General features: G+C 33.3%; 1 protein-coding gene across 1 annotated transcript in view; it reads left to right on the top strand.

Annotated features, from left to right (window-relative positions):
- LOC115887569 (fatty acid synthase-like) overlaps positions 1-14,010 on the top strand; it is a 36,843-nt gene extending 22,833 nt beyond the window's left edge. The window contains exons 13-21 of the mRNA XM_030907025.1: positions 878-1,165; positions 2,792-3,238; positions 6,043-6,163; positions 6,227-6,434; positions 8,528-8,714; positions 9,698-10,371; positions 11,006-11,118; positions 11,204-11,330; positions 13,752-14,010. Of these exons, the coding sequence (XP_030762885.1) occupies positions 878-1,165; positions 2,792-3,238; positions 6,043-6,163; positions 6,227-6,434; positions 8,528-8,714; positions 9,698-10,371; positions 11,006-11,118; positions 11,204-11,330; positions 13,752-13,871 (2,285 nt within the window). The 3' untranslated portion in view covers positions 13,872-14,010. The remainder of the gene's footprint in view (positions 1-877; positions 1,166-2,791; positions 3,239-6,042; positions 6,164-6,226; positions 6,435-8,527; positions 8,715-9,697; positions 10,372-11,005; positions 11,119-11,203; positions 11,331-13,751) is intronic.
- Positions 14,011-14,218: the final 208 nt, after the last annotated feature.

Below are 14,218 nucleotides of genomic sequence, written 5' to 3' on the forward strand. Positions count from 1 at the left end.
TTTCCGCAATAATCTATTTATGATTTAATTGTTTCACCGGAAATGACTACAACTTTTGATTTTTAAATAGGACCCAACCCAACTTTTTACATTTTCGAATATGGTTTATTTGAAATTGCAACATGCGATTCATAACGACAATTTGACTCGTAATACCCAGTATGTGGCACCAAATTATTCGTAAAAAATGCTTTTTCCAAATCTGCTAATGAGCCACACTCGTTCCATTTGAAAAAAATGGGATTTGATTAAAATTACGATTTAGGTATCTATTAACCGGCCAAGACACAAAAAACATTAGACGATCAAATCTATTTTTCCAAGGCTCTTTGATTAAAAATTAGTGTTTTTCACACAAAAGTTGATATATAATATGTCATTCTATTCAGAATGTCATTTTCTATCGAATAAAGTAAAAACATACCCAGGGTGCCATTTAAAAATCAAAAGTTGTGGTCATTTCCGGTGAAACAAGAAGTGACCGAAAACAATTGAATACCTTAATCAATCCTAATTTATGTCATATACTGACATACCAAATCTCGTTTTTTTATCTGAAAAAAATAAAAAAGTTATGGGGGTGAGTCACTTTTGAGACGCACCCGGTATAGAACTGTTAGTCTGGCGATATCAATACGCCACTTAATTATGAGCTCTCCCGATTTCCTAAAGTCATATTTAGGCCAAGTTTTCCTGGCTGTCTTGGTGTTTAAAGTTTTCCATCTACTGTTCGTCATTTTTCTGATGTATGTAACCTCAAGCCTTGGTCATTTTCCTCGATGTCCTGCAGTCTATAGGTAACCCAAAGAATAGTTCGACTGTATTGTAATTTCTTGGATTATATAAAAATGATCAAGACTTTTTTTTTTCTTTCTAGGACATTCAAGAAATGATTCTTTTGAGAAAATGATAATGAAACGTACTAATGGAAGAGGAGTAGACATTGTGTTAAATTCCTTGTCAGGAAACTTATACCAAGCATCGATTAGATGCGTGGCACAAGGTGGAAGGTTCCTGGAAATTGGCAAAGTTGATCTGTGGTCAGGTACACCTATCAGTTCAAGCTTGTTTGCGAAAAATACCACCTTCCATGGGGTTCATTTGGATGCTTTGTTCCTTGAAAATTCTAAAGTGAAAGAAAGAGTATCAAAAGGTCTGAGAGAAGGTAAATAGCAGTGAATAATTAAATAATAATTCTTCTGTTTTTAAACTTTATTGGACACAAATATAACTACAGTCTATCCCAGGATTGTCTTTACAAGAGGAAACACTTTTTTATTACTGACATTTTGAGAAAAATGCATTCTCCATAAAAAAATTGCTTGTGCTAAAATGGTTAATCCCGTTCAAACTTCCAAATTTCCAAGGCGTGTTAGAGAAAATTTGAAAAAAAACATGAAATTATGGTTGAATTTTTTCCTAAAAATCAAAAGTCGTTTCTCGCCATATTATATTAACGCCATATTTTTTGCTGTTCAAGTATCAAATTTTCCGATAACTATCATCACTCTTTCCGTAGCACTGAACTAAATAAATTCTGTACTTCTTTCTAAATAAATTCTTGTGCGTAATTCTGGCCAGTATTACACTGCTAAATTTCTTTATCAAAGAATTTGACAGTGTAATATCTGTGATTTTATAAAATGTTGTATATTAACACTGTCAAATTTTTCATCAAATATCTTTTATAAAAGATCTTTGACAAAGAAATTTGATAGTGTAATACTGGCCTCTAATGGTGCGTTTAGACTTGAGCACGCACGCACTGATCCTTCGCGAATGCTCAAGTGTAAACGACTGTGCGCGCACGCTCACTCTGAATCTGTCTGTGCGCGAGCAGCCGCGAACGTGAGCCGTCTGCTGTCGGCTTTTGGTCCGTGCTCAAAGGGATTTTATGTGTTCGCGAACGCTCAGATTGCACCGGCAATTTGTTTTGTCTGCACACTTGCGTGCGTCTGCGATTTTTTTTTGTTTTCTTTATTAAAATTATGGAGTGGACCAATGAATCTTCGTTATTATTAATTGAAGAATATGAAAAGTTGCCGATATTAAAAGGATGTTAAACATTCTTTGTATTATTCAAAATCCAAAAAATTACGCATGGCAAGACCTTGTAAATAAAATTAATATTTAACATAGCCCTCCTCAGACACTAAGTTGTTTAATAAATTATATCGACTTCTAAAAATGTGGGTTTGCCACCAGCGATGATGTTTTCGATTTTTCTTCTTTTTAATAATTAAGCTGTGCATAACAATGAATGCAGTCGCGACTATTTCTTGGTCGTCCATTATTTTCACCAACACAACTCTGCTGTGCGCGCACAAGTGGATCACTTCATTCGTCGAAAAATAAGTTTTTAGTTTAAACGGAGCCGAGAGCGCACATTTTAAAACAGCAAAAAATATGACGTTAATTAAAATTCTGTCAATAATAATCTATCAAAGAATGAAAACGAAATTCTATTACCATTACCATAGAAACGTGTTTTAATTTAAAAACTTCATTTTTAGGAAAAAATTCAACAACATTTTCATGTTTTTTTTAATTTCCTCTAAAACGGTATGGAAATTTGGAAAAGTAAAAACGGTTTTAACCATTTTAGGACAAGCAATATTTTTTTATGAAAAATGCATTTTTCTCAAAATTTCAATAATAAAAAAGTTTTTTCTCTTGTACAGACAATCCGGGGACATACTGTATATTATTAAAAAAAAAGAGGGTTCCAAACAAATTTGTAGGTATATATTTTAACAGTACATACATAAATAATATATAACTATTTTTCCAGGACTTCTAAAAGGTAATGTTCGCCCTCTACCAAGAGAGATATTTACAGATGACAAAATAGAAGAGGCATTTAGATTAATGTTAAGTGGAGAACACAAAGGCAAAATACTAATAAAAATCAGAGACGAAAACAAGGAGACAATACGCTCACCAGAGAAGTTTATAACTGCATCTCCTAGGCTATATTTCTCATCAGACTCAACATATATTCTTGTTGGTGGTCTAGGAGGCTTTGGTCTTGAACTCACCCAATTCCTCATAGATAGAGGTGCAAAAAAGATAATTTTGAATTCAAGGCGAAGTACTACAACGGGATACCAGTCGTACTGCTTAAGAAGATGGTCGTTCAATAAAGAACTTGTTATTAAAATTAGCAAAGACGATACGTCAACGTTAGATGGGGCTGAAGCTTTAGTAAAGTATGCTAAAAGCTTTGGAACTGTTAAAGGTAATTTTAGTTGGTTTATGCAGTTTAATTAATATACATATAGAACAAATTACGCTACTTTTTCACATTTTTACATATAACATCCTGAGACTAAAACAATTTATAGGCGTATAAGCAGTAAATACAAAAAAAATTAGTTTGTCACTACCTTATAAAACATTTTGGGTTAAATTATGTTAGAGTGATACTCAATTGAGAAAAGAAATAAAATTTTTCTTTAATAGATAAAAGTTAATTAAAGAAAAACAGTATTAAAAGATAATCTACAATGTTGTCCTAGTATTCCGTGGAAATGTAGAACTAGTACGTGATTTTGGAATCCAAGTTAATTGGATAAAATTTACTGTCTGCAGTGTCTGCTAAAGGGCAATATATTCCAATAAACTGAAATGATCATTACTTTAAATTTATGAAGTTTAGTGTCAAAAATCATTTGCGATACTGACTGAAATCATTTGTAACCAACTAGAATATTATTATCCACTTGATCTGAGCCCTTGATTTAACACAAAAAGTATGCAAGCTGGTGTTTTTCGCAAGAGATAAAAATGTAATAAATACTAGAAAGATCTACTCATTGGCATGAAAAACGACAACCATATAGTTTTGATGTATTTTGATGTTTAATATATTATATTCCAGTGGACCAATTCATCTTTTGAGCAATTTGTAGCTAAATTATTTGCCTTTGTAATATATTTTTCTGAATTAAAAATCAAAGTTGCCATCTGTCAATTATACGAGGGAACACAAAATGTTGTTCATTCATCATCATTTCATAATCTAAGTGCACCTTTTCTCGATAGTTTACTTTTAAGTTCATCCCAATAGTTTTATGGTTTTTGGAGATATTCGCTTTTGAAGAAGACACTAACATTTTTTCGTAATGTTTACCTTAAAACTATGCCTTTGCTTTTGATCCCAGTCAACAGACCTAAGAAATAGTGTTCATGATTTATGTAATGTCACTGGTATTGAAAAATCATATTATTATTGTCTGTTGGCTGGTGGGCAGTTACTGTAGCAGAGATGGTCTTAAGTCTAGAAGTTCTATCTGCTATAGTTGTGTTAATTGAAGATGATAGAGATCAAAATCATGTCGTTAATATATTTAGGTGTGCACCAAGTACAATGCAGTCACTCCCTCGAGATAAGTTCATATGCCAGACGTCCAGTAACCTTCGTATGGGAATTTCGAATTGAGACGATCGGCTTATTTTAAGTTTATCACTAAGACGCCACCGTTTGTCATCTTTTTAAATTTATAATGAATTGCAGCCAAGGAACGTACATGTACGTGAACGGACTATAATAAGGAGATTGAACGAAGCAAATATTATGTCAAGAAGGCCTGCTTCAAGATCACAACTTTCTAGGTCTGTTAGTCAACCAATCATCAGACCAAAAGCAAATCTTCAAAAGCGAATATCTTTCACAAAAATAAAGCTATTGAGATTATCCAAAATACAAACTATTGAGAAAGGATGTACTTAGATGATAAAATTATTTTTAAATGACTTGCTATCTTAACATATCCTACAGGGTGTTTCAAACTTTCTCCAAAATATCAACATTTTTTCCCTCGTATAATTGACAAATGGAAATTTTCATTTTTAATTTAGAAAAAAGTCTAAACTTAGCTACATATTGCTTAAAAATCATCAAAATCGGCCAACTAGAACAAAATATATTACATTTTAAAATACATAAAAATTTTAAGGTGCCCGTTTTTTTGAGCCGGACAGTGTATTTTACTGTATTTAACAAAAAAAAAAAAAGAAATCATTCTTCATTGATTTCAATATTTTTGCTAGCATTTATCTAAAGATGAGGATAGCTTTCACTCGATGAAGCACTCTAACGGACAAACGAAGCTGCTTTATATACAGGGTGGTCTGAACTGTATTCGTTTCGTTCCGTTTATTACGTAATAAAGATCTCTTGGTAAAAATCGCTACGAGCAATGGTTCTCGAGATATTTGGAATCTAAATTATCAATGCCTGTCACCATCGACATACAATTAAACATGTTGACTAAATAGTATTAAACTGAAATCATAAATTTGAAATTATTTTTGTGCCAAAAGTTCAACAGAAACTGTTTTATCATCGTTTTTTTCGCAGATAAATTTATGATTAATTGAAAAAAATAAAAATTTCCCAAATTTATTATTTCAGTCAAATAACTATCTACTCAACGCGCAACGTGTTTATTTTTTGTCAATAATGACATAGATTGACTATTTCAATTCTAAATATCTTGAGAACGGTTGCTCGTAGCGATTTTTAACAAGAGACATTTTTGAAGTAAAAATCACGGAAATACATATTTTTTTTAGCCAGTAGATTTATACAGGTACAGACGAAAACAGATTACTCTTCAAAACTGTTAAAACACATGTAGGTGGCGCTCCCTACAAATAGGAGTCATATTGACATAAAAATCAAATTTCTCATGTCAAGAAACTCCCAGATACCAATTTTCATCTAAATATTGACGTTAGTTCTGAAATTATTTGGAAAAAATCGGAATAAAAATGAAAATTCTACACCCTGTATCGAAACTAAGCAATTTAGGACATACATTTATACGAACTTTTTTACTTATTTTTATCTGCAGAATATGCTGCCGAAGTTTCCGGAATACAGTTCGGACCACCCTGTATAAAAGTTATATAAGGTTACTTTTATATACTAAATAAAAATAAACTGTGTTCAATTAATTCATTTTGATTCTAAAAACAGTTTCATACCGACGGAATATTGGGACATCCTGTATATTTTGATTTTTTCTCACACTTCAGGTATATTTAACATGGCCCTGGTCCTTGATGATGCTTTATTCAGAAATCAAACAGCTGACAAATACAAAAACGTCTTCAAACCTAAACTATATTCTGGCTCAAATATGGATATAGTTACAAGGTGATCAATAAAGCAGTTGTTATAAAGTAAATCCGTTTACTTTTATATGCTTTAATTTTACAGAAAATTATGTAAAGACCTCGACTACTTTGTAGTCTTTAGCACCATGACCAGTGGAAAGGGTAATCCGGGACAAAGTAACTATGGAATGTCTAATTCTGCATTAGAAAGGTTGTGTGAAAAGAGAAAAGAAGATAATTTACATGCACTGGCTATACAGTATGGGCCTGTAGCAGATGTTGGTTTTGTGTTCGAGGCTATGAAAACTAAGGTACTAATTTTAGGTTATGACATGTAGAATGTAGAATATTTGGGAGGGGAGTTAATCACCGCGACCTTACAGATCTATTGTGTGTCCCCCTTTCTTGAGTTATAACATCAGACAGTCTTAGGATTTTGACAAAAGCCAGTATCTGAGACGGCTTCACAGTGGCTAGTTTTCCATCTGCGATATCAGTCGTAGCAAAATTTATGGCACGAATGGTTGTCGTCTCGGCGCACTCAGTAATGTGGTGTTCTGGTGTTTCCCTATTTTCGCCACAGAATCTGCATTCGCCGTTGTTTCTTAGCTTCAATCTACTGAGGTGTTCGTATAGCAGGCTGTTAGAAACCCCGCGACAATCCAAAGGTTGTTCTTACTTAAGTCAAGAAATTTTTTTTATTTTTTTCGGTCGTAAGTTCTGAGAATTTTTTTGAGTCTTAGACCGTTCGTTGATGGATTCCCCAAACCAAACTTTCGGATAAGATGGCTCTTTCCTGTTTCTCGTCGTCGTCGTATCTTTTTTCGGTTTAGGTTTAAAAACCTGTTCCGCTTCACCATCTTAGTCTTGGTCGTCCAATACTTTGCCTTCCTGGATGTTGAAATCGTAGCATTTTTGTGGAATTCTCTCGTCTAACATTCTTTCTACATATTCCTTCCATTTGTTTTTACATACTCTCACTTTTTCTTCTAATGGTTGTATTTTTAGTTAATTTCTTATTGTGTCATAACTTCTTCTTTAACTCTTGTTCTTAACGTTCTTCTTTCTTCTTCTTCTTCTTTAACTTTAGTGGTAGTCCAGGCTTCACTTTCGTATAATACTATCGGTACCGCTAATGTATTATATAGTCTTACATGCGTTTCTAGTCGTGCTTTGTTTTTAAAAGTTTTTGCGATAGTTCCACACACTGACTGGATTTTTTTTTCATGTAGTCATTATCTCTATTATAGGTTATGTGGCAGCAGAAGCTGACTGCGATTTTTGCTGTAGTGGTTTATTTCTTAAAACTATTTAGGTGCAGATTCCGTCTATGCCCCAGTGTGCCATCACTTTTGTTTTTTCTGTAGATATTTTTCCATCATATTTTGTTATTAACTTGTCTAGGAGATGAACCTGCCTTTGTAAGGTATCCTCGTCTGGTGATCGTATCACTTGGTCGTCTGCAAACAGTAGTATATTCAGAAAATATTGTCGGTCTATTGGGATACCTCTTGGTGCTATTTCTTTCCATTCTCTTATAACCTGGTCCACATATATATGAAAAAGTGTAGGGGAAAGAGGACATCCTTGTCTTGTACCTCTATTAACTTCTATTGAATTATCCCCTTTTACAATCTTAATATAAGTTCTGTGATAATAGCTCTTTAATACATAAATTAAGTGCATGGGGGAATCCTTTCTTTATCATTATTTTACATAACTTGTCCCTATTTACATAATCAAAGGCTTTTTCTAGGTCTATAAAAGCTAAGTGGGTTTGTTGGTTAAATTCTTGTATTTTTTCTATTAGTTGCTTTAATGAGAAAACGTTATCAATAGCGACTTTTTCGAAATCCACTTTGTTCTTCGAGTAATATATTTTCTGATATTATTTGTACCTACTCGTTTACAGATCATCTTTGCGTAGATTTTATATTCTGAATTGGAGGAGACTGATACCTCCCTAATTACTGCAAATTTGTCTGTTTCCTTTTTTAAAGATAGGTTGAACGATACTAATTTGCCATTTAGACGATGTTTTTGCATAGCGCTAGCAAGTGTAGTACAAGTGTAGTAAACGGTGTTTAAGGAGAAGCCCACCACACTTGTAAAGTTCAATATTTAGACTATCTCAGCCTGTTGCTTTTCTATTTTTGCATCTCTCCAAAGCATCATTCAATTCTTCCAAGGTGAGGGGATCTACTCTGTTACTACTGTATCTCTCTTACTGTTACTACTGTATTACTACTGTATCTACAATTATACTAAATGTTTGAAATAATTATATTATTTGTCATTGTAAACTTAGTTGTTTATATTCTAAATTGAAGGAAAATGGAAATTGGACTTCATTTTTATAAGAGTTTATATTTTTGGGATAAATATGACATTTATTTTATTTCAGCCTGTCGAAATGCATCACCTTGTTCCTCAAAATATATACTCCTGCTTGAATGCTTTGGAATCATTTATGCTTCAGTCTTGTATAATCGTATCAACATATTGTGTGGCAGAGAAGAACAAAACAAGTTGTACTATTAAGAAAAGTTTGGTGGACACAGTTGCTCACATCATAGGCATTAAAAACATGGGTAAAACTTTACTTTTACATTTATTTTACACTGAACCATATAACATACCTTTACATACTTAATTTCAGTCCTGAATATAAGGTTTTACAATAGTAAGCCCCATACTATTTTTTACCCGACTGAAATACTTTTTGAATTATTTTTTCAAATCGTCTTGATGATTTTTTGAAGAGGCGTTAAAGTTGTACTTTCGTCTAGAATTTTGTTTTGTTTGGAATATGCATTTAAATGTTACTTGAAAAAATCTACGTTCAAAATACTAAAATTTTAGAATACGGCCTTCCTAACATCATTATTAGATACATTTTGTTTCTCTTAATGTAAATATAATGAAGGAAACGTTTTTAAACCGCCTCAATCTCGTTATTGTGCATGAGTGTAACAATTGGGAGACTAGCTGTTTGACGTATATTCAAGATGCGGTCTTACAAGAGAGGTATAAAGTCTTGTAGTTGATTGTATATCGAAATCTTTACTATTACGCATAACAAAACCAAGAATATGCTTTGTTAATCAGATAGTTGTAATGATTGTTAATTTAAAATTATCCTGAAAAACCACTTCCAGGTCTTTAACTTCCTTACACATCACAACCTTACAATTTCCAATGTGGTAGTCTTCAATAACTGGGAAAAAGAAACAACACAACACTTTCCAGTATTAAAAAGCATCTTGTTCTCCGTAAACCAATCCAGAGCTAAGTTCAAATAACTTTGAAGAGCCAAGTATCATCAATATTATTAATTGGTTTGGAAAAGTATTTTTTTGCAAATAACATTTAAATGCTGATTCCGAACGAAACTAAATTCTAGACGAAAATATAACTTTAACGCCTCTCCAAAAATGTCTAATACAACTTTTGCATAAAATTATCTGCAGAGATACCTACTATTTAACATTTTAAAATTTTCAATGGATTTCCTATATCGCGTGTTCCGATGCACCGCACGGTATAAATCTAGTTTTATTTTGTTACTTTTTAGATGCATTTGATAAAAACCAACAACTGCCACAACTTGGAATGGATTCCTTAATGGCTGCCGAAATAAAACAAGTCATGTACAGAACGTTTAATATTGACATGGAAGCAGAACAATTAAAAGACTTAACATTTACCAAACTGCAAGAACTATCGCAAAGTTGCAGTATTGATAATCCAAATTCATGTACAAACGGATTCAAATCTACTGAAGTCAAATTAAAAATAGCAAAGGAATCAGTCATCCCTATTATTAATGATCCTTCATATACAACCAAAATATTTCTCTTTCATCCGCTTGAAGGACATATTAAGGCTTTGATACCATTGGCTGAAGAATTGAAAGCGAACGTATACGGACTTCAATCGTTAGATGACAGAGATAGTGAGGATATGGAAGTTTTAACAACAAAATTTGTAGAAGAAATCAGAAGGATACAACCTGAAGGGCCTTATATTCTATGCGGATACTCCTTTGGAGGTATTTTAGGATTTGACGTTGGTGTGCAGTTGGAGAAGCAAGGTGAACGCGTGCGAATGTTTTTGATTGACGGGACACCGTTTTTGATGAAAATAATGTTGAATTTTATTTTGGATAAAAGTTCAAATGTCAAACAAGTGTCAAAAGCAAAGATTTTTAGACATTTCATTCCGAATATTGAGGAAAGGGATGATGAGGTAAGGTTATTATTTTTCTCCAGGGATGGGCTTGTAATATATGTATACTGTGTGACATAGAGATTGCAACACCCAGTAAATTTTAATATATTAACAATGCAGTAGTGAGTTGCATCTCCAAGTAAGTTTTGACATTCTTTAAATCTTCGTGGTAGGTCGGCGTCCAGTTGGCTGGGAAATGACGATCGATGACATTTCCCATATAAATTTACATATAAAATGACAGAGATCTCCATTTCATAGCCATCGCTAACGCAGTTTTTTTCGATCATACGATATATACACTGTGTGATCAGTTATAACTCGAGAAAAAGGGAAACAATAGATCTTTAAGGTCTCGGTGATTAACCCCCCTTCCACTGATTCTACATTCTTCTACACTTTATGCAAGCTATCAACCGACAAAACATGAGAAGTATAGCTTACCATGTACTGGGTATTTCAGTTTCTATATCACACAGTATAATTTAATTTTCACTTGTAAGCCAAAAAGCAAACTTTTTTTAAACCCAGTTAACTAGTTTTAACGTTTTTATTGGAAAAAAAATCACACCACGTGTATAGAACATATTACTTCCTGGTTTCACCACATCTGTTTGAAAATATACATTTATATTGTGTTGTAAATTTTTAGCTCACCACAATTTTCGATTCGTCAATGTCTCACCAGGAAAAAATAGAGCAAATAAGAAACAACATCTTAAGCAAATATGGCCACGATAGAGAAACAGCTCTTTATATTAATGGGTAAAATAAATAAAATATATAATAAAAAAATTGTCTTCTTTTTATTCAATAAGTTATATTAGTGACAATGCTTTACAATTTTTAGCCTGTTTCGAAGAGTACTAGCAGGATACTACTACGAAACGTCAAACATGTTCAAGGGAGATGTTACGCTGTTCAGGTCAACTAGTGAGAGCACCCCATATTTCTCAAATGATTACGACTTGCAACAGGTAGATTAGATTGACATTAATAGTTTTTAGTCATTTTGCCGGCGGAAGACAAAAATTGAGACCGGGCGAGTAACTTTTTTGCGTCCATATGTTTTTAAGCAGTTTCGTGTATATTGTCGCGACCTAGCTGGGGGTTGTTTGCTAGGGTCGCTATACCAGGTTCTCTCTCTCAATCAAAACAACCATTGAATAAAATATTCATTTATTTAATATAAAGTTCACAGTATAATACAATTTTGGGGAATGCCAAGACTTAATGGTTTAGTTAACTAAGTACTTACAGGAACATCTTCAGTCTGCGCTGTCTTCTGCTAACGGACTGATAACGCGAATTACTGACTGTATAATACGACTCACATCGATGGACTAACTAACTACCCCTGTCCTCAGCACACCATTTTATATTTTTCCGCTCGTCCCAATTATCGGCGGGTACGTGCTCAAAAATCTCCTTTGTATATTTCCAGCACCGATATTTAGTACGAGCTAGCCCTGAAACATCACGCTTACATCGACCTGATTTTAATTGTTTAATTAATAATGTTTATTATAAGAACATATTCAGGTCGACGTATACGCGAACGATTCCCTTGAATCTACATCAAATTGGTTTACTAGAATTATATTTTACATGATTTTTCCCAATCTGATGTAAACCCAAGTTGGCCTATATTTAAGTCTTGACAATATATTAGTATATATTCACACTGTATCGCCTAGAGATATATGATTGTTAATACGGACGTTCGCCGAACAATATACTGACTTGTAATATTACAATCAACGAGATTCGCGCTAAAAACCCGACAGTCGAGTGGTGCACCGTTGTTGATAGCGAACTGTTCGATTCGCCGATTATTTTCTGGCATTGACTAGCGAATGCTCGCATTATGCCGCGGTTTATACATGCGGCAGTCGGCGATTTCCGAGCGCTCGTCATCGGACTTCGCCTTTCCGTCCACACCGCCGAGCTCTGATAGCAACAACATAGAGACGAGCGCCAGGGTCGCCACAAGCTACACAATTGTGTACTTTGCTTCATATTTGCTTCAATGATTTCCCCGCTACACCACAATCGCCTGAGCTACGCATTTTGAGAATTTACATAATTCGTATAAAAAAATATTACCAGAACAGTAAATCAGCTCACAAAAGCCGATTTTTTTGCTTTTAAGTTATATAAGTTAGTACATCAAAAGAGGCCGCAAATGTACTGAAATGTAATTTTGAACTCAGTAAAATGTCAGAGTATGAACTGGGTCATGAGTCAAGGACCAATAGAAAAGAGCCAAAAAACGGTAAATATACAGGATTGCTCAATCCCTTCAATAACAGTTTACTTCGGGTTTTTCTTATTGCCGATTCTGAATCCTCCTAAAACTGTGATACGCATGCGCAGATGAAAATATAAAGCAATTATTTCATTTGCGCATGGGCTGCAGAATTCTAGAACGGTTCAGAATCGGTTAACAAGAGCCCGAACAAATCTAATACATAAACTTGGTTCTGCTTAAACAAAATTTTTATCTGTATACTTATAGAATACCTAATCTGTGGTCTGACTTCCACTCGTTTGCATACGTGAATATTATTCAATTCCTTTTTCACTTCCTTCCATATCAGCAAGGACTGCAGTTTCTATGGACAAATTTGGCCGATTAAACAGTTATGAATAGTTTACACTTTTATGAAGATATACCTAACATTTAAATATTTATTCCAAATAAAACGAAATTATACACAGAAGTACAGCTTTAACACTTTTTCAAAGAGATTTGAATTTTTAAACAGAATTAACCGGTCTAATTTGTCCATAATATCGTTGTTTCGCGGCATCAATTTTGACGTCACTCCAGTCCTTGCTGAAATGAGAGGAAATATAATAGGAAATGAATATATTGGCGTATACAAACGAGTGGAAGTGAGACTCGTAATCATGCTTTAAAATTTGGTGAATTTTCGTCTTATTGTATAGTTTACAGTTATTCGTCAGGGACACAATGCTACACATTTTTATGGTCAAGTTCTGCACAATCAAAAAGTTTCTTGTGGCAACCCTGACGAGCGCTCATTCTCGTCGTCGCGCGTCGCGCCGATCGAGTCGCCGAATTCCAACTTGCTCTTCCACACTGGTCGGTCCACAATCTTCATATTTAGATTTAGAATTAAAAAAATGAGCATTTGTTGTAAAATATTTTTAAATTTTTAACCGTTTTGCAAAAATTTGAGGTATTATATTTCACATATTATGACTCTTTCGTAAATTTTCATCACAGCCTAATCTAAGAAACCACCTTATGATTATGATTTTTGGCTAGTATTTTACCGTTGATAGCGTCATATATGTAATAATACATAAATAGTAAATTTAAAAAAAATAACATTTTGTTTGTGTATTTTCTAAAATATCTGTTTTTTTAGGTTTGCAAGCAAAGTATTGATTTGAAGCCTTTAAAAGGAAACCATAGAGAAATACTGTTTGGTGACAATTTATCTTATATTGCCAATGATATAAATTCTTATTTGTCTCGATCTCGATAAGTCAGATAAGCATAGATTGTCAAAAACTCTGTGATTATTAAAAAAATATGTTTAAAATTATGATAGAGTTTATTTGTCATATTGAAACTTCCCCCAAATTTTTATTTTTGAAAATAAAAATATTATATATAAGATTAAGCCTTAATACCAGATAATAAGCTGTAAATTTATTTGCATTAGTTTCAAGTCTATAACGAATCTTTTTTGGAATAAACAGAATTAATAAAAAAATGGCAAAACTTAAATTCGTTTTTTTCTCAACAAAAACATCACATTTGGGGGTTTACATGTGCACTTATTGGGGAACCACCAGAACAGTCCTACAAGTAAGCAGACGTCTTTTTTTC

The sequence above is a fragment of the Sitophilus oryzae genome, unplaced genomic scaffold, assembly GCF_002938485.1.
Source record: "Sitophilus oryzae breed Bouriz unplaced genomic scaffold, Soryzae_2.0 scaffold_577_pilon_pilon, whole genome shotgun sequence".
NCBI classification, from domain to species: domain Eukaryota; kingdom Metazoa; phylum Arthropoda; class Insecta; order Coleoptera; family Curculionidae; genus Sitophilus; species Sitophilus oryzae.